The 27,245-nt window shown below is 41.3% G+C and overlaps 2 protein-coding genes and 1 non-coding gene across 3 annotated transcripts; 1 reads left to right on the top strand and 2 right to left on the bottom strand.

Moving 5' to 3' along the window:
• Positions 1 to 849: 849 nt before the first annotated feature.
• PRPF39 (pre-mRNA processing factor 39) lies at positions 850 to 13,703 on the bottom strand. The gene is made up of 14 exons (XM_072115974.1): positions 13,488 to 13,703; positions 11,675 to 11,994; positions 10,719 to 10,844; positions 9,995 to 10,113; positions 9,534 to 9,701; positions 7,499 to 7,652; positions 6,116 to 6,223; positions 5,857 to 6,021; positions 5,433 to 5,559; positions 5,084 to 5,352; positions 3,679 to 3,863; positions 2,384 to 2,458; positions 1,885 to 2,008; positions 850 to 1,468 (listed from the first exon to the last, which is right to left on the bottom strand). Exons 2-14 carry the CDS (start codon positions 11,972 to 11,974, stop codon positions 1,409 to 1,411), a joined length of 1,980 nt encoding a protein of 659 aa, XP_071972075.1. The 5' UTR covers positions 11,975 to 11,994; positions 13,488 to 13,703; the 3' UTR covers positions 850 to 1,408.
• On the bottom strand, positions 3,937 to 4,021 carry LOC140071480 (small nucleolar RNA SNORD127). The gene has a single exon (XR_011849175.1). It is a non-coding gene; the product is annotated as a small nucleolar RNA SNORD127 (small nucleolar RNA).
• Positions 13,698 to 25,362, top strand: DORIP1 (dopamine receptor interacting protein 1). Its single transcript, XM_072115975.1, has 5 exons — positions 13,698 to 13,841; positions 18,867 to 19,391; positions 21,857 to 21,946; positions 23,634 to 23,768; positions 24,040 to 25,362. Exons 1-5 carry the CDS (start codon positions 13,732 to 13,734, stop codon positions 24,221 to 24,223), a joined length of 1,044 nt encoding a protein of 347 aa, XP_071972076.1. The 5' UTR covers positions 13,698 to 13,731; the 3' UTR covers positions 24,224 to 25,362.
• Positions 25,363 to 27,245: the final 1,883 nt, after the last annotated feature.

Here is a 27,245-nt window from a genome sequence, read left to right as displayed (position 1 = left end):
CTTTCCTTTTCTTCCTCTGGTGATTGTTGAGTTTGGTACACACCATGTGATAAAACAGCACAGTGAGTAGCCATAGCCCTATGCACAGGTCCACTGACAGGTTACAAGACTATGGACACCCCAATTTAAGAGGTCCCTCTGTTCACATTTCTTTTTAAGGACATCTTTACTGTCCAGGCAGTTTCAGGAGTTTTTTTTTTTTATTTCTAATTTAATTTTCATTCAACGGAATTCTATGATAATTCTGTTGAAGCATGGTTAAATCAGCGTCTGCCTTTCATTTGTTCATTTATTTTTACTTTTGTTAGTTACAAGTTATTTCTGTAACCATTGAGGGTTTTTTTTTCATTAAATAAAAGGGTGAAAAGGGGTAAAACCTGGTGACTGTTCTCTTTAACCAGACAACAAACACAGATTCTTAACCATTATGTCAACCATGATGCTGTAAGTCAGAGCTTCCCTATGGAACTATCCCGTATTGTAATCATGCTTTTAGTATCCATGGTTGTCCAGAGAGAAATCAGGGAATCCAGGGCTTCGTAATCTTTCCAATATGTAACCCTGCATTGAATTCAGCAGTAAGATTCAGTTTTACAGACTGAATACACATGTCTGTAGTTGGTCTTACATGGGGGGGGGCCTGAGCATCCAAAATAAGACTTTAGAAGCTTGGGTCACTTGGCTCTGCCAAAGTAAACAGTGGGGGGCACTGCCATTTGTATGGAAAACAAAATGTTGCACCTATGGCAGTATTTAGATGCGGTTTAAAGCATATGAATGAAAATGCATAAAATGAAATATTAAACATTGTTTACTTCTAAGGAGGGAAGAAAAAAAAAAAATTAGGTCTCGACTTTGCCAACACTTTATTAACAACAAAAACATGGGAAAAGGATAAAGTACACAGATGAATACAAACTTTAAATGGTTTCTAAAAATCCAGATGACAAAAGAAAAAAAAAAATAATGCACCAAGTCGTGCATCCATCACCAGCTGGAGACGTATCCCAACACCTCCTCATACTTTATCTGGTACATGTCCCTTTTTAAACACTTTCCTTCACAAAGAAAGGCCCATATTTAAGCAATGTTTTCCAAATGATTGGATACGTCTTATTTGTACAAAAATCAAGAGCAGAAGAGAACAGGGGAAAAAAAAATATATATATACTGGATTTATACCACTTCCAATGAGAGGGATCTTGATTTCAGATGTTTAGAGGGTAAGAGATTGTGCCCCCCCTCTTCTGTGAGCTTCCACCACAGAATTAGATTAGTCTGCTCATACACACTGCACCCTTTGGGTGTCAAAATAACTTTCCCCCAAAGTGAAAGACAAAATTAGAACATTGTATAAGTTATGTCAACTACTGTCTTGCAATGGATTCTGGGAGGGATGAGAAGGCCATCATGTGGAAGGAGGATGGTAGTACTGTCCATAATTCCAGGTGTTCTGGTAGTTGTAATGCTGAAAACACAGAACAGAATAGGTGAATACAAATGGCAGATCACTTTACTGTGCAAACATGCTGATGTGCAACACAACCAATTGATTCATTATACAATGGTGTATCACTCACAATTATATAGCAGACAAAGCTGCAGGCGAAAATATGCAAATCTTGTGGGGATAAAATAGCATTTTCATTTTTTCTCCTTATGTTAAAACAAATGTTTCAAGTGCCCATTTTCAAAAAAGTAAACATCTATACCACCTGTAATCTGGTACAAGGCTATAATAATGGGAGGTACGCAAATCAGAGACAGCTAATGCTCTATTAGTGGGGCAACAACATAAGAGCCTTTCTGAAAAGCCACAACATCGTGACCTACAACCAGGCTACAATAGAACCTTCTTTAAACAAATAAAGGAAGAGACTGTACCTGGTACCAGTTTGCATAGTTGTATGCAGGCTGAGCAGCAGCTGCAGTTGCTGTAGCAGCCATTGGAGCAGCCATTACCGCACCATCCTCTGTGTGCAGTCTCTTAGCATCCGGGTGTTCCAACCTAAAAACAGAAAAAAAAAAAAAAGTATGGAAACACGAAATGCAACCGATTGATCTTATAACTCTGACAGAAGCCGTCTATAATGGGCGGCAGTGGAGCCTCCCCAGCTGTACCCTTAACCACTTAACTTATTCTATAATTTTTCCACCTATATTAGTCATCATTACTTTATAAAATGTATAAAAAAAAAAAGAGACACAGGTTGCAGGATCTAGCGGACCATGTGATGCTGTAACAAGCCATCATGGTATTGTGACGTGCACAAAACGATCAATTTTTTTTCTACATGAAATTTTGGAACAAAAAAAATAAATAAACACTCAAAACTTTATTCTTGCACAATAGGAAAAAGGTCAGCTGCAGCTTTTAACATACCCATTCTCTGCCTTCCTTTTCTGAATTTCTTGCTCTCTTAAAAGCCTCTGATGTTCATCATAAGTAGTCAACAACCTGAAATAAAATAAAACACTCTTAACCTTTATAACTACTGGTTATACAAACAATGTGCGACCTGGAACTTCAAGGAAACAGTGAATGCTACTCCTGGCATCCAACTGAAAAGCAAGAAGAAGAAAAAACACAAAACCATAATAAAAACTAAATCTTACAAGCCATTTTTTTCAGAAATGAACAGAGCTGATAATAGTAAATATTAATCATATACATAAAGGATTTTTTGCATCTTTATACTTTTTAGTCAGCAGTGTATCTGAAAGTACTTCACTTCAGACAGATAAGGAGGCAAATGATCAACTCTTCCCATACCTAGAGAATATTTCCTCAAGTCTTAAGCACAAGATGTTCCAATCAACAGCTCATCTGCTGGAATACACAATCTTGGCTCTATATTATGGTTGTCAAATAATTTAGGAAACCTTGGAGACTCAATTTTACAAAATGGGAATCTAAAATCACTCAACTCCTTAACTCAAGGCAATCAAGCCACGGGTATAAACTGGCTACAATACCAACAGATCAAAGCAGCCTTTAGCCCATGATACTAAACAATGGCTACTAGCATTCAGAGTCCCTCCCAAAATTTCTAGATGCGCATCAACCACTCAGAAAACAACATTAAGATATAGCTGGTACTATACAGGGCATACATACGTCCCCCGTACACTTCTATGGCCCCACGGCGCCGTACCATATGGCGCCGTGTATTCTTATGGAGAGGGGTGGGGGTGAGCGTCGCTGATCCCCTGCACCGATGTATGCCCGCCGAACTACGGTACGGCGGGAATACATCGTGTGAATGTAGCCTTAGGAAAGACTGGGGAGCACAGATTTATATAATAAAATATTGCAGTGTTATCAATATCATATGAATTTTTAATTATGTTGAAAGTTTAGTTACGCTTTAAGTCTTGGGAGCCACAATATAGATAACACTGCCTACTGAAGCAGCTGTAGTAGCTATGTACCATGTCTGAGTTTTTAACTCCCAATTTTGGTTTATCTTATGCCCTCAAAGCATGACTGAAAACTTTTATAGAAAACATGCAGGTAAATGCAAGTACATTACTAGAAGGAGACAAAGGAAATAAAATTACAAATTATTCACTTACTATACAGATAAACTATGTGCAAAACAGAAAAATAAATAAAACATAGAAAGGTAGATCCAAATCACAGGTTTCCCCCAGCTTACAGCTGAATATTACACTTACTTATTGATGTCAGAGCCGAAGTCCTCCAAGAACTCTACTTTCCTCTGCGAGAAGGTAATTTTTGTAGTCAGGGGCAACGAGCTTTTTATTACTTTATCAAAAAGAACCAAGATGTTGCCTTCATTCTGTTTGACATCCCCACTAAATTCCAGATCAATTAAGTTGAGATATAGCCTTGTATTTTCCTGTTCAGAAAAAAAGATCCAGTTAGTTTCAATTCTCTCCCATAAGAGAACATACACATTACTGTGACTAACCGGGCAACATCAGCTTAGAGGGACTGTTGTCTACATGTTGTAATAGAAATTACATACAGCAGTCTTACAGGTCATCACTGTTGCCAAGACAGTTAAAGTAAAACAAGCACCTGGGGCTCATTCACATATACCCGTCACCCCAGTCATTTTCCCTTAATCATGGTGCAGAAAAGCTGAGGGAAACTTTTTTTAAAATTTTATTGTGGTCCACTAAGGTATCTCGAAGTGCCGTCAACAAGGTCACTTTTATGGCCTCTTCCCCCCCTATACACATTCTAAAACTGGCCAGGTCATTGCTCTGTTGTGTCCCCACTTAAATAATTTACTCAGTAATGACCTTAAATGCAGATGGATTAATTATGAACTGAAGTGAAAATCAGAGGTGAAGATTTAAGATAAGACCAGCGAGCACTTGGATGCTCATTCACATACTGAACAATACAAACAAGTCCTGTGGAGTCAGGTTTAACCATACCCGGGTTACCCGCAAGAGGAAAATACAAACAACTATAGAAAATAAAGTCAAAACTATTCACTAAGATGCCTAGCCACCCTTACCGAGGCTCTGCACTTTCTAGTACCACCAGAAAGCGGCCGAGGAACCATGGGGAACGTATGGCTCATTTTCATACAAATCACCCGTGCCATTTCACATGGCCCCCACAATGTTTCACTCTATATGGCAAGCAACATCAGGCGTTTAGGGAGATAAACATTACAAAAATATAGTGTAACTATTCTGCACCGTTTTTCTGAAAAGTAAACTAAAAGACCCTGGGGTCAGAAAGGTCTTAGCTCAGCCGCCATACATTTCTGTATGTAAACTGGCATTAAGTGAGCTCTAGCTGTCCTTGACCAATCTACCTGCCACATGAATACAAAGGTTGTGGTAGATTTTCTAAGGACAGATATCTGCAGCCATTTTACGGATGGTAATGTCTGGCTGATAAGGTAAAAGACTTAAAGTAGTGCACAACTCTAAAAAGATGTACATTGGTAAATTACCTTATATCTTGCCCACCATACTTACACATTACAAAAAAAAAAAAAACATGAAATGAAGTGGCCATTCCCTGAACATCCTACACACAGATGGGCAACTTAAGCAGCTGAAATCTGTAGTTTAGAACTTAGCTAAAACCACTTACTTTGTCTTTCTGAAGAGCATCAGTTAACACTTTCTTTGCCTTTACCACATTTTTCAGATTTTTTAAATAGAAGCGCGAAAGCTTTATTGCATAAAATGAAGATTCATGTGTAGTTTTGGCGTTTTTCATGGCCTCAGTCAAGAGCTCCTCAGCCTCCTTAATATTCCCATGACGTCTCTCCAAGTTTACTCTTCTTAGCCGAACCATTGCAAGACCATCGACAGACTCTTCCAGCGTTTTTAATATGCGTTTTGCGTCTTCAATGTTACCTATAACAGCAGAGACTGTTAGAACAAAGCTTTACCAAGGGATTTACTCTTTCATAAAAAAACATGCTTTAATATCTTACCTTGTTGCTCCTCAAATGCAGCCCATAATAAATGAGCTAAAGGCTTCCTCAGAAGATGGATATTACAAGCTCTGTTGTAGACATGTCTTGCTCCTTCGGGACTGTGATTCTCCATATACTTGGCATACTAAACACAAGAGAGATTCTCAGTTAATACATCTAAGAACGATGTAAAGTGTGAACAATTAAATTCTTGTTTTAAACCCATTCAGCACCTTTATTGAACCACTAGACTAGACTCTGTAAGGAAGGGCGAAGGGAGGCAACGCTGTTGGCATATGCAGCAGTCAAATCTGGTTGCAAGCAGACCATCCCCTAATGCAATAGATAGTTATAGATGAACAGAATTCAAATATACAGGGTTAGGCACGAGATCAATGTGTCAATTCAGGCGATATTGCACACAAGAGGTCACGTGTATTACCTTTATCCAGAACTCCTCATAGCAAGCACATGCTATGACGCATCTTTCAAAGAGTATGACCACTCGCTCGTGAGCCCCATTCTCAATTTCAAAGTCCAAATACTCTTTCCAGTTATTGATCTGCACTTTCTCCAAAGCCTTCACATGAAAGTAGGGTCTTTTAATCTTTAAAGAAAACAAGACAATTGTAAACTTAACAGCCAGTTGTAAAATCAATAAAAATCCTTCAAACAATCTGTTTTTAAAGAAAAACGCTTACCCCTTCCTCAAAAGCCCATCTTTTGTGAACTTCATTTTCATTAAGGCTAAAGATTTCTTGATGAACTTCAATGATTCTGTGTCTCATGTTCTCTACTTCTGTCGTACGCTGCAAGACAATAGAAGGGTTTAAAAACATCCTGCATGAGAACTCTATAGATATAGTACTTCTTGCTCAACTGACTACTATATACACTACAGTACTTAGATAAACATGTCTAATTCCAAAGACTGACATTTCTGAAAATTGGGGGTTGTCGGTACAATGGGGAGACCCAATATATACCGTATATACTCGAGTATAAGCAGAGACCCCTAATTTTACCACCAAAATCTGGGAAAACCTATTGACTCGAGTATAAGCAGAGGGTGGGAAATGCATTGGTCACAGACCCCCCGCAAGTATATAGCCAGCCTGCCCCGAATTAAAAAAAAAAAATAAACTTATATACTCACCCTCCGGTGGCCCCGATGTGCAGCGCTGCTCCCCCGATGTCCGCACGGCTCGTCTTCTGGCTTCCCGGCTCCTCTTCTGTCACATCGTGCTGGGCGTCGCCATTGTCCTCTCCCGGGCGCTGCTGCTGACGTCATACTAGGCGCCCGGGAGAGAACAATGGCGGCGCCCAGCACGATGTGACAGAAGAGGAGCCGGGAAGCCAGAAGACAAGCCGTGCGGACATCGGGGGAGCAGCGCTGCACATCGGAGCCACCAAAGCGAGAGTATATAAGTTTATTATTTTTTTAAGCCCGGTATTGACTCGTGTATAAGACGAGAAAGTGCTGAAAAACTCGGCTTATACACGAGTATATACGGTAGGTTTTATTCCTTTTAATCCTTTCAGCAAAAAAAAAAAAACCCACACACTTTTCCCACCATATTCTGACACAGGGAGTCAGACTTGTAGGGGGGAATTCCCATTTCAGCATGCAAATCTTATTGTTTATATGATGCATAGTTATGATTTTTCAATATGCTTTCTGTATCAATCCCACAATTTTCTAGATCGCCGCTTGCTGTCCTCCTATAGAAAGCTTCAGTGTTTATTTCTGGCAGACAGAAGTCTGACCATGGTCCCAGGTGTACTGCTCGTTAGTATCGTGAGGAAATAATCTTTTTTCCCAAAAGACAAATTTTTTTTCCCCCTAGAGTTATTATAAACCAGTTCTGGGTTTTCCATCAATGGTTTGGGCTCACAACAGACAAAGTAACTGAAGACTTAACTGAAGCGAACTACATTCACAGGCTCATTTTTAATTGGGTTTAGAGACTTCTAAATTCTAGTGCAGCAGGGGAGGAGTTTATCCTAATTAAATTTGTTTAGATTCACAGTTGTCACAAGTGACTACCTCTCTAGCACAACTCTACATAGTCATGTATGCATACCTGTGCTGGATCAGCTATGTCCTCAAGGCCAGAAGGATATTCCATTTTAGATCCACTGTGATGATTTACTGAAGCCAGCTCTTTCCGCAGCTCAATAAATTTATCCGGAGTCAGAAATACTTTTGGCAAATGTCCTTGTATGTGTTCTTTAAACCTATAAAAGGGAGGAATACAGCTCAAAGTAAAAAAAAAAAAAAAAAAAAAAAAAAAAAAAAAAAAAAAAGGGGAGAGTAAACACAAAGGCCTCAGCAATTTCCATCAGCTCTATAGAGATTAATGGAGCAGAACGGTCATTCGCGGCCATTTATCAGCTGGAGCTGTGAACCGTTAGTTTTCGCAGTATTCCAGCACCAAGACCCCCACTGATCAGCAAGTTAGGCCCTAACCCGTGGATAGGGCCCAACCTTCCTTTTAAGGGAAAACCCCTTTAAGGACAATCTGCTGGAGCAGATACTGTTTCTAAGAACAAATTCATACGGAATTAAAAAAATTACTCAGTGCTTTTTTGTAGGAAAGGGTTTTTTTTTTTTTAGAGTATTTTGCATAATTAAAAGTTCTATGGTTGTATTCCAATTTTTACGTTCTTAACCAAGTTGTTGTACCGCAATGGTGACAAAAAGCTGCATTACTACTGTGAATTTGTCATGTAAAAGGCAACAGGACAGTAGATATTGACCTAATAAACCACTACCAGTATGTTGACAATAAGCTTCACACCTTCCAGACAAGTTTTCTTTCATGACTGTGTGGTGGCGTCATCCAAAAAAATCTACATTATGAAAGCAATTTACATATCACTTAAAGTCAAGGGGCAGAGAATTTAAACACTGAAGTCATAAAGCCCCCTTCACTGTAATTGACCGCAACTCAGATATCATTAGCCCGGTATGCTAAAGTCAGATTTAGGATTTCAATCCCAGGGGATTAGGCATTCATAGGTTTAATAAAACCAATTTATAGCTCATTCAAAGTTGATTTTCTGTATAATGCCACCACACCAGACCATGAAGAGACAATATTCTTGTAGAGGTTTTTCAGGCAGATTGCTGATGACAGGTTCCCCTCAATTATGTCCCAAGTACAGGTGGTCCCCGACTTGAAGGGAACCGCTCACCAGGTACCACATTTTCACTTGGAACAAGTTGCAGAAGCCAATCACAGGTGCATTGCAAAGATTACTTTCTTCCTTTTTAAATGCATTTGAATTATAATATTGTGTCTTACTTATTTGCACCCTGAAAGAACCATGTTCTCAGTCCCAGGTTTGCTTTGAACACCCACTGCTTATTCGCATACATAGGAACAAAGCCCAAAGTATGGTGAGCTGACATCAGTGGGTTAGGGAACAGTTGTACAGAAGCACAAAGTTTGGGGCTGAGAGATTAGGAGTCTGCCGCAGACTTATTAAATGCATCCAAATCAAAGCCAACCCCTGGGACTCAGAACAGAATTCTGCCAGGGTGCAAGGTAAGTTAGAACACAAAATGATATTGTAATGCAAATGCACAGAAAAGGCATAAAGACAGATTTGCAATCAAGCTGGAATGACTCCATAACTGATTTAATGAGACATTCGTAGTTTCACCGTAAATAATAGCGCAAAAGGATACAGCGCAACTTGATTGGTGGGGTTCTCAGTGTTAAGACCCCTGAAGAGCTGTGTGGCTATACCTGTTGTGTTTGTTAGTAGAGGCAAAAATGCTACACAACACTGGCGAAGTCCCATATGGTCAAAACCCATTAGGTAGACTCCCTCTATTGTAGCTCGAGAGCTTAAGAGAAGGGTTTTCCAAGAATTCCTAATCGATGGCTTCTCCGAACACAAATCACTTTCCGCTCATGCAGTAGTGAGTATGCAGCTGTAGACTGCCATAATCTCCGGCCTCTGTATACTAACAGAAGCCAACAGTGACGGGTGGTGCACCGAGAGAAAGGGAGTGTCAAAGGAAGTACGCAAAACATGTGTACTCTTAATACACCCCTAGCTGCTGCAGGACCCGTTACAGATTAACATTTTGCCAGAAACTAAAGTTACCTTTGGAAATGGTGAGCATAGAGCTGTGTTGGAATTCCCAGAAGGCGGCTGTAAATTGAGGTTACTCCACTTAAATTTCCTTGTTCGGCTTCATAGTTAATATACATTTCCCATAACTTATCAGAACGAAAGTCTAAACCTGCCGACATGATGGCATGCTCAAATGTCCTGAGAAATGGACAGAAACAATGATTATACAGGCCCTCCATACAGAAAAGTCTCCATTATAATAGAACAAATCTTTAATTTGAGTGACTAATAAAATTTCAAACCAAGATATAAAAAATGTATTTAGCACAGATGTAGACAATATATTTCATAAGTGTAAGGAATTTTTAGGGAAAGCTCAATTGAAAGCTTGGGAGCATTTTCATTGTTCCTTGACAACGCACCCTTAGATCAATAACCTTCTAATGTACATCAGTAAATGCTGAAAGACCGTTAAATGGTATATAACTTACCCTCTCATAGTGTTCAGGGTCTCTGGGTCAGCAGGATCTAGAGTTTCTTTTAGAAACTGAAGATAATGTATCCATAGGTCAACACTTAAGGTAATAGCTTGTATTCCTCTTCGATAAACCTATACATTAAGATAAGAAAGAGAAAATACACCAAGGAGAATGATACGTTTCTTGTCCCAGAAGAAAAGTTTGTATCCGGTCAACCTTACAAAAGGCTAAATATTTGGAATTTCATTGAAAATCTGCCATTACCATTGAAGTGGAGGTTGGATAGAACATGGCTTATGTTCTGAGCTCCACTTGCAGTGTCTTGATCTTCAATGCGCAGCTGTATTCTTAGCAGGAGCTGAGGGCTGGCTTTGGGGTACAGACCATAAGGCACAGACCCATTAGATTCTCATTCACAGCGTCTGACCACAAATTCAATAAACAAGTAGCAAAATGTAAAACCAGCAAAATTAAACTAAGCCACCACAAAACGAATGACAGAAAGCCCTGCCCTACTTGTTAAGCTGCAGTGTAATATTGGCTTGCACTGCACAGCTTGACAAACTGTGGAGATTTAAGGCACCTGTCAACAAAGAAAGGAGATATTAGGACAAATGTCACGCTAAGTGACAAATGCTGTAGTATTAATCCTGCTTTGACCTTACACAGGGGCCAAGGGCAGGCCCGAAGCCAATGTCCAGAATTCTGTCTAAAGTCTACATGATATCACAATTACCTCATCAGCCTCCATGATATTATTGTACCGCTTTTCCAAATCTGCATACTTCTTCCAGTAGCCATAACAATAAGGATAACGTGCAAGGAACAAGTCAAACACTCTTCGGACAGCATATATGTGATTCTAAGAAAAAAAATATTGAAAAAGAAGGTTGTGTTAAAGTCAAAAAGGAAAATATTGAAGCAGATACTCTTGACGAGCCTCAGGCCATTTTGCTAGTCTGTCACTGTCATCCAACCATGCAAAGAAATACTGGTTCATGTCAGCATAAGCGACAAAGTTAAAAAGCTATGCAACTTTGTTATGGTTCCCCCAAGCTGTGAATAGCGGAAACCTATCAAGCAGGAAGTGACTGCATACCATACCAAATCACTAGGTAGAGGGAAATCCCTGATGAACTGTACATACACAGGCAAGTTTACAACAGACTGATGGATTCAAAACATCAAACAAGCCATAATGAAATTTTGCTCAATATGTGGTATAAAAAATTTCATTTTAAGTTCCTATCCAGAGTTCACAAGAACTGGGGTCAAATTGATGGAGCGTCAGTTCAAACATCTGTCCTGCTACACCATCCAATGCTATAGAAGTCCCATAAATTGCAGAGTACAGCGCACCGTTCAGCAACTCCTTTTAAATGCAGAGGCTTGCTTCTCCGGGAATTAGGAAGGATGAGCCACTGTTCTCTGGTTTGTTGGCCCATTCTAATAAGACGTAGAGGTCCGAGCAATCATACCCAAATCAACCGCACTATTCCACAGGACAGTGGATAGCTTTCTAGTAAAGGAGCACGTTAATACCTACAGTAAAAGTGACTACCAAATGCAATATCAGAGCCAATGGCTCTTTAAGAACTAGAACCACCAGGGTGCCTCAAAAATAATGTAAAGAAGATTTGATCACCTAACAATTTTAAAGAAACCCCTTGATATCAACAGACAACTACTTACCTCTTGTTCAATATAATGCAACAAGTAGGTCCATGTGGTAAAATCCTCAGGATTTGCTTCAACAGCTTTCCAATATTTGTCAAATTCTGGCGGAAGAGGCGGCTCAGGCTCCGTTTCTACTTTCTCTGGGGGTTCAGCTGCTTCCTCTACTTCACTGGTAGCATCCTGTTCTGGAGACTGCTCCATTGCAGTCACTTCCAAAATGTCTTTATTAGACTGTGAAGCCTCTGCAGGAGGCTTTGCTTTCTCCTCGGAATCCTGTATCACAGGACTAGGATCTGGCTTTGGGTCCTGCATCATGGCACAATAGTCTCAAGAATCTGAAAACAAACAAAAAAATTTGATAAAACACCTTCCCAGGCAGATAGAGATACGAGTAGTGCAGACACATGTTGCTTATATATTGATTTCTACCGTTTCAACCAATAGCCAAGCACTGTTCTATATGCAACAGATAACTGGGAAATCCAACCAAGTAAAACACTATACGAGAAAAAAATTGAGATGATGAAGTATGAAAGGGATGGTCTGGCTCTTATTCATTTTGTATACACATGACGGACAGGTAATCAACAAATGGGATCCAGCTATCAGAACCTTTAAAATGGATGAAGCCAGAAGCCTAAGATTCTAATGTATAGTCCCTGTATCAGGGAACTACAGCATTGCAATTACAGTAGTTATAACAGAAGGAACAGTTGATTGGTGCAAGGTCAACTCCCAACATTGATACACTATTGTGATATAAACCACACAAACAGGTATCTATAGCTCTGGAGTCTGGATTTATTTTTACTCTTTAGGTTACATGCGAACTATGCTTCAGACATATTCTCCATATTTTATACAATATATTGTGTGAGCAGAGCTCTATAACTTCTTAGTCCTTCATCCTTATTTCAGATTCATCTCACATGAATCTGAAATAAGGATGTAGGACTATGAAGTTATAGAGCTCCGGTCACACAACATGTTGTACTTTTAACCCTTCGGGTGATACTTGGAGCCATCCGGGACCGCTGATGTAGCTCTATTTTACAGATAATTTGCTGCATTTTTATAATAATTTTTTTTTGAGTGTTACTATTTCATACAATAGTTTCACGTATCAATGTTATTGAAACCATGTGCAAATGTAGCACACGGTCAAGTGGAGAAGGGAGTGCACACTCATCACCCTTCCCCCTCCATAGGAAGCCATGTGGATGCAACAGAAATTGTGCATTCACTACCAGCAACCTCCAGCTAAACACATGCTGCCTAAGCACAATCCACAGCACAAAATAAGTCAGAGTATGCTATGCAAGATATCGAAACCAGTAAGTGTAGCCTTTCCGGATACTTTGGTAACTTTTTAGAAAGACCAGAAGTTTTCTGGGGGAAGTTTGGAAGAAAAAATTCTGAACCTTCGCTTCTGTGTGAAGAAAAAGTTAATGGTTCCTCCTAACCCACTAACTTCAGGTAACCCCCTGCCGCTACCTCAAACCCCGGAACATACAGCAAAAGATCTCCGAGTGTGATAGCGCCCATAGCTCCAGACTACAATATACCAGAGCAAACTTTAGCGGTGCGATTCTTACGGAGTGCTAGGGCCTCAGTCACACACAACGTGCTGCACGTGCGGCCCCCGGAGCTTCTAGAAGGCGGCGTCTCCAGTGGAGGGCGCCCCGGGGCACAGCTGCTTAAGTAACGCCCGGCACTAGGGCCGCAGGACACCGCGATGTAATAGCGCTACACGGCGAGGGAGCTCCGCACACACGCGGGCCCGTCCTCGCGTCCCGCCATTTTAGTCTCCCCCGCCCCACACACTCACCAGCGACAGCCGCGCTCTCCTCCTCGCCTCTCCCGCCGCCGTCAACCGTGTCACATCCACTGGCGACAGCAACCCTCAGGCCTGGTGGATCGGTGGCGATAGCGCACAAGTAACACGCCGCCACAAAGGACCGCACCACCTAACGAGAGCGTTCCTACGTAACGGCCGGAGTGGTGTGACCGACGTAGCGTGCGTCACATTCCAGCGTGGAACGCAAAAAAACGCGTTGACGTCACGGTTGTTTATGCACGCTGCTGGGTGGAGAAGCAGCTGGCTTCATGTCGGTACCTGCTGGAACCGCCCCTCGGGGCCCCGCCAGTGTTCTCCTGGGCTGAATACGAGCTCCAGTAGCGGGTGAGATGACGGACGAGCGCGCTGAGGGCTGTGCAGGCTCGCACCCTATTGGCTGTACGCGGGGCCAATGAGGGACGGAGCTGCCACAACAATCCCGGCCAATAACTTTTGCTTCGGACGTTTCCCTGCAACCTGCACATTACTATGTCCCCCGCAGTGTACAGGGAGCGTGTAGTGCACAGCCTGGGGGGCGTTCACACCATGCATTTTGGTTGCGTTTACATTGCGTTTTGGAATGCATCAAAAACAGCTGAGGAGATGTGATTTGCCTGATTACATGATTTTTAACATTTGCGTTTACAAAATGCAATGTGAACAAAACTTGGCGCCGCGTCCCCGTGAGCCCCTGGCGCCGCGTCCCCGTGAGCCCCTGGCGCCGCGTCCCCGTGAGCCCCTGGCGCCGCGTCCCCGTGAGCCCCTGGCGCCGCGTCCCCGTGAGCCCCTGGCCCTGCAATCCACTGTGCCCGGGTGTCTTGGCAATTGAATTCAGTGGGGGCATTTATGATACGCTGGCACACTGTGATCTAACTTATGATATAAAGAGGACCTGTCACTTATAAAAACGTCACTAGGAGCTGATTACTAAATTAGACAGCTGTTAGTGCTACAACAAGTGCAGCAGTGTTACACTTATAGCTTTATCAGAAACCTCCGATAACGCTAGAAGACACTGCCGCGATGTACAATAGAAACGCTGCGTATTCATGAGGGGACGGGGACTGCTGCATGACCAGTCACTACTGGCCTATGGAGTGAGTGGGGCGGTCCGGGGAAGAGGTAGTGCCTAATTTCTAGTGTACATTGCGGCAGCGTCTGCTTGCGTTTTTGTAGGTTTCCGATAACACTAGTAGTGTGACACTGCTGCACCTGTTGTAGCTCTAGGTTCTGCTAACTTTATTAAGCAGCTCCTAGTGACGTCTTTACAGGTAACAGGTCCTCTTTAAACCTGTACACTGCGTTGGATACATCGGGCTCCGCACTCCTTATGCATCAAGTAGCCGGCTGCGCTGGCCTACCATTCCAGCACTGCACTAGCTCAGGCGCTGTCTATAGGAACTCTCCTCATGGCATTAAGAAATTAGCAATATTTCCAGGCTGAGGTACAAGCTCTGATAATTCCCATGAGTTGTATATCATTATAATAATAATAATTCTTTATTTATATAGCGCACACAGATTACGCAGCGCTGCACAGAGCTTGCCAAATTGGTCCCTGTCCCCATAAGGCTCACAATCTAATCATTCTACCAGTATGTTTTGGAGTGTGGGAGGAAAATGGAGGACCCGGAGAAAACCCACACAAACACGGAGAGAACATACAAACTCTTTGCAAATGTTTACCTGGGTGGGATTTGAACCCAGGACCCCAGCGCTGCAAGGCAGAAGTGCTACCCACTCAGCCACCATGCATTTCTTTTTCCCCAATCCTTAGGGTGATGCCACAAATAGCATTTTTGGTCCGTTTTTAAGCATGCGTTTTCAGTCCATTTAAAAAAGCATGCGTTTTAAAAACTCATCCATTTTTGATCGTTTATCATGCGCTTGGCTGCTTGCAACCTGTTTATCTATTAAGATAATTGGGAAAACGGCCAAAAACAGTCGAAAACGGATGCATCTTAAAAAAGCATTTTTTTTTTAAACAGACTGAAAACACATACTTAAAAACGGACTGAAAACGCATTGTGTGGCATCACTCTTAGGATGTTACCAGTCAATGTACCTCTGCTGTTGTCTGTAATCATCCTTCACCCATTACCCATTTTATTTGCATGACGTGACTGCCCCCTACAGGCACAATTCATAGTGTACGAGGTAATACTGTGGCTGATCACAAGAAGGGATTAATATTTCATCTGTAGCGTTGCTTGGGCATATGGAAATTTGTTGCGTCAGTCACTTACTGTAGCCATGGAAGTGTTCTCAGGATAACCTATGGAGAGCACACAGTTTCCCTCTGCAGGGTGTGGATAAAGTATAGACACGGGGAGAACTTAACACGCTAAAGGGTAAAGGAAGGATAAAATAAATGACTGGAAAGTTTTTGTAATATTTCCATATTTTACTTTCTGTCATTCTATAATTGCAATTCTACAATGCCAATAGCCATTCCCAAAGCAGCTAAACCTAGCGTCCAGCTATCTCCAGCACAGCCATTCACTCTGGACAGAGCTGTGTGCTCTGTTTAACTATAGATGTTAAATGGAGCAGCGGGGCACACTCTCATCCTGCCGCTTCATCAATTAGAAGGAACAAGACCCAAAACTATTCAGATTGTTAGCCCTTCTCCTGGGGGTAGGCACATTTGCAGCACATTTATAATAGTGTGTGCTTCTCTTTATTAATGTAGTCCATTATAGCCTGACTTTAAATAAAACCAATAAAAGTACAGGCAGTCCCCGGGTTACATACAAGATCGGTTCCATAGGTTTGTTCTTAAGTTGAATTTGTATGCAAGTCGAAACTGTATATATTATGTAGCTGTAGACAAACTTTTTTTTTTCACCATGACAATTGTAGTTTCAAAATGTTATGCTGTAATGGGACCAAGGATTATCAATAAAGCTTCATTACAGACACCTTATAGCGGATTGTTGCAGTCTGGGACTATAGTAAAGAATTCTGAGAGTTTCTCCATAGGTCACAGTGGACAGAGGGGTCGTCTGTAAATCGGGTGTCCTTAAGTGGGGGACTGTCTGTACTAAAATCTATTAATGTGGTGTCATGTGTAGCCAAAACATAACTCACCCAGGTTTGGTAAGTTACCCTATTGTAACATTGTTACCCCATTGTGGTAAGTTACCACATTGCAGGTAACATACCTCAGTTGTACCCCAACACTGTGTGGTAAATCAAAACAATGTAGTTTAGAACAGATAATCCCAAAAGGGCATGTAAACCACCTAATATATTCGGGTGATAGGTAATCAAAAGTTGCTAGCCGTTCATTATAAGTATATTGTAGCACTGCTATAGCTGTACTTGTCTCCCCCAAGGAGTCTTATGGAAAGCATGTCTGCTCCATTATAGAAAGGTTACTGTGCGCTTGATCACTCTGATCCCATTGGTCAAATCCTTACTGTCCATCAGCTCATCCCCTATCTCAGTGGTGGCGAACCTATGGCACGGGTGCCAGAGGTGGCACTCAGAGCCCTTTTTGTGGGCACCCAGACTTCATACCAACAGAGAGTTTACCAGATAAGACTCAAAGCTTCCTCCTGTGGTCCATGACAGCCCAGGATGTGCCATGGTCAGCGGCATTTTAATGCAATATCCTAGGCTGCCACAACTACAGGAGGAGCAAGAAGGTGTAGACAGAGATGGATTATCACTGGAGCTCCTGCTCCGGGTCCCCTGATTCTTTCTCTTCAGGGGACCCTGGAAGGAAGCTACAATACAAATTTCTCCATCATCTTTCTATCGTATTGGTGAACTCAGGACGCCAATACGATTGAAACCTGTGATACAGCAGGGAGCAATAAGTTACTACAAAAATTGTCATACTGGCACTTTGTGACTTGTAAATGGATATTGGTTGTAGTTTGGGCACTCTGTCTCCAAAAGGTTCGCCATCACTGCCCTATCTGGTGAAAAGGAGGTATGTGTGGTAAGATATACCCCTCATGTCGGGTGTGAAATGTCCTTTGAAATGTCCTTTGAAATCTTGTCTATTTTCCTATAAATCAAATCTCTTCAAAGTCATGCTATGGCGGCAGCTAAATACATAGTTGGAAATGCAAGGTACAAATTAAAAGAAAAACTATTTAACTGTTTCTTTCTAGGTGACCCTCTACACAAGACCTCTAAACTTGACTCTTCTCTGCTCTCTGTAGTGACACTCCATTTTTTTGTTTTAACAAAATTTTACTTAAGGAAAACAGAATGGTGCCTTACATTAGGTCGCAGCAAAACACATACCCCTTTCAGGGGGAATTCCCAGAGATTGGTATGATACATAGCCAGCTACTGTATAAAAAAATAGAGAAAACAGAAGGGGGGGGGTGTTGGTTGGAAACCTAAAATGGGATATGTACAAGATCAGTATATATGTGCAAGTATAGATAGCGGGTACAGCCAAGTGTACAGGTATGCCATGTGCGCTTGCTAAAGGTTATTAGGGAGATAGAGCTAGTGTCCTCTCAAGGGTTGTGACCCTCCATTTTTTTTATAGGTAATGAGTCCCTTTAAGGGAAGCTTTTTTTTTTCCTTCTGCTTGAATTTTTTATTACTTTTCCTGAATTTATCACTTGCAACATTTTGAACCCCACTAGTGTCAGTCTTTCTCTCTGCTTATATTACAGTCAATGTAATATATATTTATACCCCGGGGACATGACACTGGTGAGTCATTGCATATATTCACCCTCTGTACATTATAATCTTTGGACAAGCTGTAAGTCTAACGTTATGTAACTTTCCAGAACTCTCAATTTTCAACTCCAGTCCAGGAAAATCTCTGATAGTGTTCACGGTGCCTGTGCCATGTAGCCATAACCTAAAGAAGTCAAGTGCCGCCAATAAAAAATCTTCAAAGGAAATCTACCATCAAAATCAAGAATGTATAAACAGGGACACTTACTCATAGATACAGGCACTATGACTGTGGTACTCTTCTTATATTTGTTATCCATGGCCATGCTGAAACTTTCTGTGCTGCTGTGAGATTACATCAGATGTAAGGGGGAAGTGCTGAGGGTCTCTGTTAAACAACTCCAATGGGCCTTCTGGCTCATTAGCATAACTTTGAAAATTGATTTTTAGAAAGATAGAGGCCATGGGTAACAAATATACCACAGTCACAGTGCCTGGATCTATCTGGAGGTATCCTGTTTATAAGTCTTCTTCAAAAATGGGAGAGGAACGTTTTCTAAAATTCACAATTGTAGCATTTTATAGGTCATAGAACTGACTTTTTCACTTCGGATACTTGTGCCCCTCCTCTTCCCCCAGGATAACATTCTTATGATCATAACTGGGTTTAACACATCCATATTGTCGCTAAATATGTCATGCTTTCTTTTTTGGCAGGATGAAGACATTGTTTCAAGAAATCAAAGCTTCCATTAAAAACAACTCTGACCAGGATCGTTCATTCTGGAGACCAGTTCTCCCCTGGGGAGGAGTTTTTACCATCAAAGCCGACAGGAAAGCAGTGTCTTGTCTGCCATTGTATGTTGAGATAACACTGAAGAACACATGCACTATAGATGGCTTCCTAATGCTGCTGTATGTTATCTTACGTGAGAATAACACTTTTCCCCGGGAGCTGTCGCTCTATTTGGGTCGGGAGTTTGTAGAATGTTTCCTTCATCTGATGGACACTTACAGCTTCACATCAGTCAAGTTGCTGTGGATATGGGACAAGATGGAGAAGCGGCAGTATAAATCCGGGATACACAAGGCCACTCTTGAGATTGACTTGTTTGGTAATGAGCATGAGAATTTTACTAGAAACCTGGAGGATCTTATGGCTACAATGCAGGAGAGTTATTGTTCTAACTCCAGGTGCCCACTCCGTGCCCAGGAGAGGCACATGCAAACTATTTTAATCAAGTAAGAATTTTTAAATTTTTTTTTGCTAAGGTGAATAGACCTTATCTCACTCTCATAGTATTGGGCCTTATAGGGAAGTACAGGACATGGACTTACAGAACACACCCCTTAGACCCTGCACCTGGTATAACTTAGTCTATTAATTTCTCTCTCCATACAGGACAGGTATATGCTGTATTACACAGCAGACGCCTGTAGGTCATTCCTGTTATCAGTGTCGGCGATGACAGAAGTCAACCTGTTTGGTTGTCTTGGCCAAAGCCGACCATTTCACCTAAACAGAGGCTTCACATGCACCATCATTCACATGGACCACCATTTTGCTTTAAATTGACACCTCCACGACATTTTCAGTGGTCGTGGATTGGTTGCTTGACAGCTGGGAGCTTCTGGGAGGCTCCTACGGCTGATAATTAACACTCATTGTCACAGCCTGATGGATGCAGGCTGTAATAAAAGAGCTGCATATTCTCAATATTCTGCAACACAGTAGAATTGCATTATATTGCATAAGAGGTCAGGCCCCCTAGGGTTCAAACACCCTATAGGACCTATAAAAGTAGTAAATAAAATTTACTTATGAAATTAAGTGACCCCTGAAAAATATGAAAGAAAAATATCTATGAAAATATAAAAATAAATTTTTCTTGTTTTTTTAAAGGAATTCAGATTCATCAAAACTAAATAAATGTGGTATCCCCCATGATCATGGGGATGTGTTATCTGTCATTTAGTTAAATCCGTAAATGCCAAGCCTGCTAGTAAATTTCACAGAATTTAAAATAGAAGTACAACTTGTCCCGCAGATAACAAGCACTTATACATATTTGTAAATGGAAAAATAAAAAAAGTTATGGCTTTTGCAATGCGGGAAGTGAAAAATGGAAAAAGTGAAAATGGCCCGGTCCTTAAAGGGTTAAAGAGAGGACCTATCACTGCACTTGGCCAGAATGTTCTCAGAACTAATTGTATTCACCATGAAATATAAATACGGTAACATATTTTATTCATTATCTACATTGTACTATTATTCAGTTATTTCTCCTAGAAATTTATGGGTAAATGTCCCTAAATATACCCCTATAACAAGGGGTAATGTAACCACCCTAATTCAATTTGCAAGTGTCAAGGAGGGGTTACGGCACCATGTAGTCTGTCTTCTCTTAGGTTGGAGCAGTCAGTGTGGTACCTCCCATCTGACAAAGATAGCCCTATTAGCATATCAGATACCACAAATTAATAGGAACTCTGGGGACTGGCAGAGAGATTCACACTGCGCTGGAATCAGACATGGAGATGAATGCTGAGCTATAACTGGTTGCTATAGACATTGGGGACAGGATTCATTCTCTCTCCATACAAGGTGGGCCATTTATATGGATACACCTAAAAAAATGGGAATGGTTGGTGATATCAACTTCCTGTTTGTGGCACATTAGTATGTAGGAGGGGGGAAACTTTTCAAGTAGGGTGTTGACCATGGTGGCCATTTTGGATCCATTTTTTTTTCCAATGGGAAGAGGTTCGTGTAACGTATCAAACTTATTGGACAAGAAAAACAATGGTGTGCTGGGTAACTATTATTTCATAAGTTATTTACAAGTTTATGTCCACTTTTATCTTTGGTGTCATCTGAAGGCAATTGTTTATGCTGTGAAGATACGAGATGTGCGGCATCTGAAACAACAGATACTGGAAGCCTGTGCTAGCATTTCTTCTGTGGTGTTGCTATAAGTGTATAAAGAGTGGAAGAAGAGGGTTTCATTGACAATCCAACACAACGGGCAGCTCTTTGAACACATTTCATGAGTGGACATAATCTTGTAAATAACTCATGAAGTTACCAAGGACACCATTGTTTTTCAAGTGAAATTCTCAATAAGTTGGATGTGTTACCCTCTTCCCATTGAAAAAAAAAATGTGGATCCAAAGTAGCCGACTTAAAAATGGCTGCCATGGTCAACACCCACCATGGAAAGTTTCCCGCCTCCCATATACCAATGTGCCACAAACAGGAAGTTGATATCCCCAACCATTCCCATTTAATTTAGTTGTATCCATATAAATAGCCCATACTGTATATATTTGGAAAGTGTTCTACGGCACCCATTGGACTGACAAATATTTGTATAGTTTTTCTTTTGTTTTATAGAGTGTTCAGAGGCAACTATAAAAATATATATGCATATAGAAGTGATATAAATAAGAAATAACATGAGACTTATTCAGCTGTATTCCTACATGGTGCATTCTAGAAAGAACCCGTCCCAGTGTATAGCCCTACCAGAAGACTCGTACATGGCATGAACACAGTCTAATGTGGAAAGATGAGGGCTGGAGCTACGCAAGTCTCTCATGTGACTTGTTATGCGTTTTATTCAGACCTGTCTACAGCTTCATCTGAGACATAAGTAAAAGGTTTAGCCTATATATAAGTTCTGTCATCTGCTTATTGTCCCCTTTAGCCCTCCTCATGACATACCACATGGAGACCTCATTCAGATGGCTGTGGATGAGCTGTTTTGTTCTCGGATTGAAGTATGTGAAGAGATTGGGTAAGTTACCCCTGACATCTAGGTGAATTATGCCTAGTACTGTATTTTTTGGAATATAAGACGCACCTTACAATAGGTCACACTCCTGATTTAGTCATCCAAAAAAAGGAAAATATATTTGACACCGATTAAAAATTCTGTGTTGGTCCATACACGCTCAGCTTTAATACATCCATTCACTCACACACACAGCTCTGCTACATCTATTCACTCACACACACAGTTCTGCTACAACCATTCACTCACTCTGCTACATACATTCACTTAATGGAACACACTCAGCACTGCCACCTCCATTCATTCACACACAGCCCTTCTCCATACCAAGTCACAGCCACAACTTCTTCTCTGGCCCTATCCCCTGGTAGGAAAGGGTTTAAGGACTTTGCAGTGATGCAGGAAGCATGTTATCTTCCTCTGATATCGTACCGTATTTTTCGGACTATAAGAAGCACCTTACTATAAGACACACTCATGATTTAGTCATCCAAAAAAAACGAAAAAATATTTTTGACACCAATTAAAAAGTTCCTGTTGGTCTATACACTCATTCTTAGCTTTAATGCATCCATTCACTCACACACACACACACACAGCCCTGCTACATCTATTCACTCACTGTGCTACATACATTCACTTACTGGAACACACTCTGCACTGCCACATCCATTCATTCACACAAAGCCCTTCTCCATACCAAGTCACAGCCACAACTTCTTCTCTGGCCTCGTCCCCTGGTAACAGGAAAGGGTTTAAGGACTTTTCAGTGATGCAGGAAGCATGTAATCATTCTCTGATATTCCTGCGGTAACAGTCATGTCAAGAGGCGCAAGATAAAAGAGAGGCCTTGCTTTCTCAGAGATTGGGTAAAGTACATTGTCAGAAATGCACCCGTTTTCCACGACTGTGGTCTGGCAGTGCTGGATCCTGCTGACCTTAGAACTATAAGAAGCAGGGACTTTTTAGCAAGCATTTTTTCTTGCTAAAAAGTGCATCTTATAGCCTGAAATATGCAATACATTTATTGAAGGGTCAGTTATTTCTTTATGGTGTCTTAAAGGGGCTGTCCGAGGGTATAAAGAAACCTTTGGGTGGCCGGGATGGGGTAGGTTAAAAAAAAATAAACATGTACTTACCTCTGCGGCCCATTCCGGTGCTGCAATCTCTCCAATATGTGCCCCATGTAAACTAAAAAGGGTACAGACTTACTCCCACCCGTCCCTGTTCTCAGGATGGATGGGTGGCTGTGGCCGACGGCCGGAAGCTGAGCGTAGTCCGGCTTCAGTGACCCTGTTTGTTTACATGGGGCACCGTCCGGAGAGCTTGAAGCGCTGGTGCTTGGAAGGGACCGCAGAGGTAAGCACATTTTTATTTTTTTTAACCCGCCCCATCCCGGCCACCCAAGGGTTTTTTCTTTTTATACCCTTGGACAACCCCTTTAAGACTGTAGTGTTTTATACATTGCAAAGGCATAACAATTCAATCCAACAGAATTTGTTGTGTGTTTTATTCCACTGAACTTTTAAAAAGAGCTGTTAATTTTTAGATCAAGTGTGGCGCCCCATATAACGGTACACAGTACCTTCACCATATTTTTGGGTGCATTGGCTTGCTGTCTCCTGAAGAATATATAAATACGTTTGTAAGACGTGCAGTCAGGATTCATGATAACCATTGTGTCCTTCAGGTGTGGCTGCCTGAGAGAATTCTCTCAGAGGATTTTCTGTCACGGAGCGCCGCCCTTTGTTATCTTAAACATGGAACAGTGGAAGTCAGAAGACCTAGCTTATGTACCGTATTACTTGGATTTATGTGATCACAAGTAAGTATGGAATGATCATTTAATGTACCACCCTATTTCATGTATGCACATATGTCCCTCATCACCCCCACAACAGGAATTCCTAGGTGTGGAACTTTCTTGTATCATACATTTATGGTATACATCCTAGATATGCCATACATTTCCACCTCTTAAAGGGGTATTTCAAAGCCGTAGGCATTTATGTCAGCCGTAAAGCCATTGGCCTGGAGATCCTTTTGGAGCCCAATGCCAGGATTACTAATCTTTATAATATTGGATCTGCTTTCAGGTATCTTCTAGAAGGTGCCACTCTTTTTAACAAGGAAGAGCACCATTACTCTGCAGCTTTCCAGATTGATGGCTATTGGATGCATTATGATGGCCTTAGGAATGTAAACCTTATCCTTTTACACAAACCTCCAGAACTGCTCCTCCTGTCATCGCTGGTTTATATACGGGCAGCAGAGAAATGACCGGGATGATTTTTCTTTTCGATTTCTTCCAACAACATTGTATTTTTTCAGGTACAAGTATAAATTTAAGGGAAAAAAAGTTACATTTTTGTAATTGATCTAAACGTTAATCATGTTGGTGCTGAAAAATGTTTAATAGCGGTTCCATTGTTTGTATCTTCTACAAAGTAGAGAAGAGGCCGCTGAGGTGCACATATACACAGTGGAGGCAGCATTCTCCATAGGTGTAGATGGAGCAGGTAATGTCAACGAGACGTAAGATACTTGGTATACAGTCCTAGGTGCCGGTGATGTGACATTTCATGCATTGAGAATATAGCTTCTATATTTTATACCATAGAGAGGTATCAGGCTTGTTATATAACAGGACATGGGTATATGCAGGATATTGTTGTAAGGGTTATATTATGTAACATTCTGAAGAAACAGGTCATGTTACCTTTAGATAAATGTTCACCAATGAACAGAATGTATAAATGAAATACATAGGAATAATCTACATACTAAATTGATGGGTTATTTTGATCTCAAGTGGTAGCATATCACATCACTGTATGATTGGTGGGGTGCAACCGCTAGGATCCTTTTTGCCCTAAGCCTACCTGCACATGAACGTGAGCATTCCCAAGCCTAAACAACAGACCTGTCGTTCATTGTTTGTGGCCCACATGTCATTGGTCTGTGAGGTTCGCTCACATGCCGAAGACCCTAGAAAAGGACTGTCAAAGCCACAAACTCGGGCAGGAATAGGACCTATAGTGAATTTTGTGGCTCGGTTAGTCAGTTCACACTCGGGGCCATGGAAACCACAGAATGTGTGCATGAGTCCATTGAAATGCATGGGACCATCTGCTATCCGTTGGAAAATTGGATAACAAACACTCCCAAACACTCGTTCATGTGCATGAGGCCTAAGGATTAATGGAAACAAAGTCTTCCGTAACACCAGGAGGAAACCACAAAACACACGTACAAGTCTTGGTGGTTTGGTGGCCATGAGCACTGGCAAAAAAAAACCTGTAGCCCTTTTATTCTTTGGATCACTTGGGATCCCATTGCCTGTTCATAACGTGATGGCATAACTTAGCTAGCTACACGTTATCACATCTTGAGAGTAAGACTTTTTGTGATTCCATCCTTAGGCAGGAGGTTCTAGCAATCACCAAACAAACAATGAAAGGTAGTTTGACTGTTTAGATATGGCTACAAGTATACATATATGTATATACATACATGCTGATATGTACTTACTTACTAACTGTAAGGAGAAGGATGAATTCATCTTCATGCAGCAGCAATAATTGCTACATGTAACTCCAGCCTTAGGAGTTAGGGCTAAAGGGAATTGCATTATATGACCCCCTCTTAGAGTCACTTTCTGCTGGAAGTGTAAGGGGACATAAGGAATGGTGGAACCTGGAGCAGGGGGAGTACACTCATCCTTGCCTCAACCACTTTTTCCATTAGCCCTACTATAAGTGGGCACACCAAAATCCTTCTGGCGCTGGCTACAGCCAAACGTGTTCAGCTTATCCCGCGGACTGAACATATTTCAAAAGAAGGGAATATTTGCATCAAACAGAAAGATGAAGCAAATAATTCCATTCTGCCTGCTGAACAGCAGCGCTTGAACTGTAAGGCCCCTTACACACTAGCAAGTCCAACTCGCATCACACCTCGCTAGTGTGTAAGGGGCCTTACAGTCCCAGTGTGTGCTGGCTGGAACATTTGGCAAGTCAGTTTAGTTTTGATTGTCAGTGTGTGGGCCGGATCCCGCCAGCACATGCTGCGAGTTGGACGCATTGCACTCGCTAGTGTGTAAGGAGCCTAAGAACTGTTTCAGTGTCTGGGCTGCAGTTCAAACAGAGGGCAAGGAGTTTTGCAATGTGTCCACAGGATCAGACTAACATACGGGTCCGTTTCCATGAGCTGAACACTGCAGCTGGCCTTAGACATCCAAACTAAGAAGAGGTTGATCAGATGAGCGGTGTTCACATTGCGTAAAGCAGAGACATTTTGTTTAGAGGTTGGGCATCCACTGATTATGTTGGAGCTGTAATACTGGTTTAATGATTTGACCCCTTCTAAGTGCTCCTGTTGTGGAGACATCTGTCTCTATTACATTAAAAACCAGAATTGTGCTTCTATATACCTCAGAATTTTTGAGGAACTCAACAATTTTCATTTGATTTGTTGTCATAAAACTGGGAGTGCCCTCTGGTTAAGAATTTCAAGGGTTTCTGTTATGTGGCTTCACTCAGATACAGGTATTAAAAGATGTGGATTAAAGTTTCTTGCAGCAGTAAAGTACTTGTACAAACCCGACCTAGTATAATCTAGAAGATGACATGTCATTTGCCTTGTGCTGTATTGTAAATGTATAGGAGCAATAATATGGCTGTAAACTTGTATTGCGTTACAGAATACAAAAGGTTAACCAAGGTGCTTCATAATGGTGCCCAGTATTGTGGAATACCTGAGTCTAAGGGTAAAGCAATATACATGTTTTGTGTTATGAAGTTCCATAATTCATACATTGTGTGATTCAGTTTCTATAAATGTCATCTAAAGTCAGTATGGAAAGTATTCCGACCCTATTAGATTTTCGCTCTTTGTTTCAATGCAGCTAATTGTTAAGATCAAAAAAGTCCTTTTTACTCATTAATGTACACTCTGCTCCCTATCTTGAAAGAAAAAACAGAACTGTAGATATTTTTGCTAATTTATTAAACAAGGAAAACTGAAATATCACATGGTCATAAGTATTCAGCCCCTTTGCTCAGTATTGAGTAGAAGCAGCTATGGGTGAAGACACACATGGCGTTTTTAGGCCGTTTTTGGGCCGTTTTTAGTTAGTGCGTTTTCAGATCGTTAAAAACGCATGTGTTTTTTGAAAACGCATGCGTTTTTGATCAGTTTGAATTAAGATAATTGCTCAAACCTGTCAAAAACGCATGCGTTTTTTAACGATCTGAAAACGCACTAACTAAAAACGGCCTAAAAACGCCATGTGTGTCTTCAC

The sequence above is a fragment of the Engystomops pustulosus genome, chromosome 7 (genome assembly GCF_040894005.1).
Source record: "Engystomops pustulosus chromosome 7, aEngPut4.maternal, whole genome shotgun sequence".
Lineage (NCBI taxonomy): Eukaryota > Metazoa > Chordata > Amphibia > Anura > Leptodactylidae > Engystomops > Engystomops pustulosus.
Note: the sequence above shows the minus strand (reverse complement) of the source record. Positions and strands in the feature narration are given on the sequence as shown.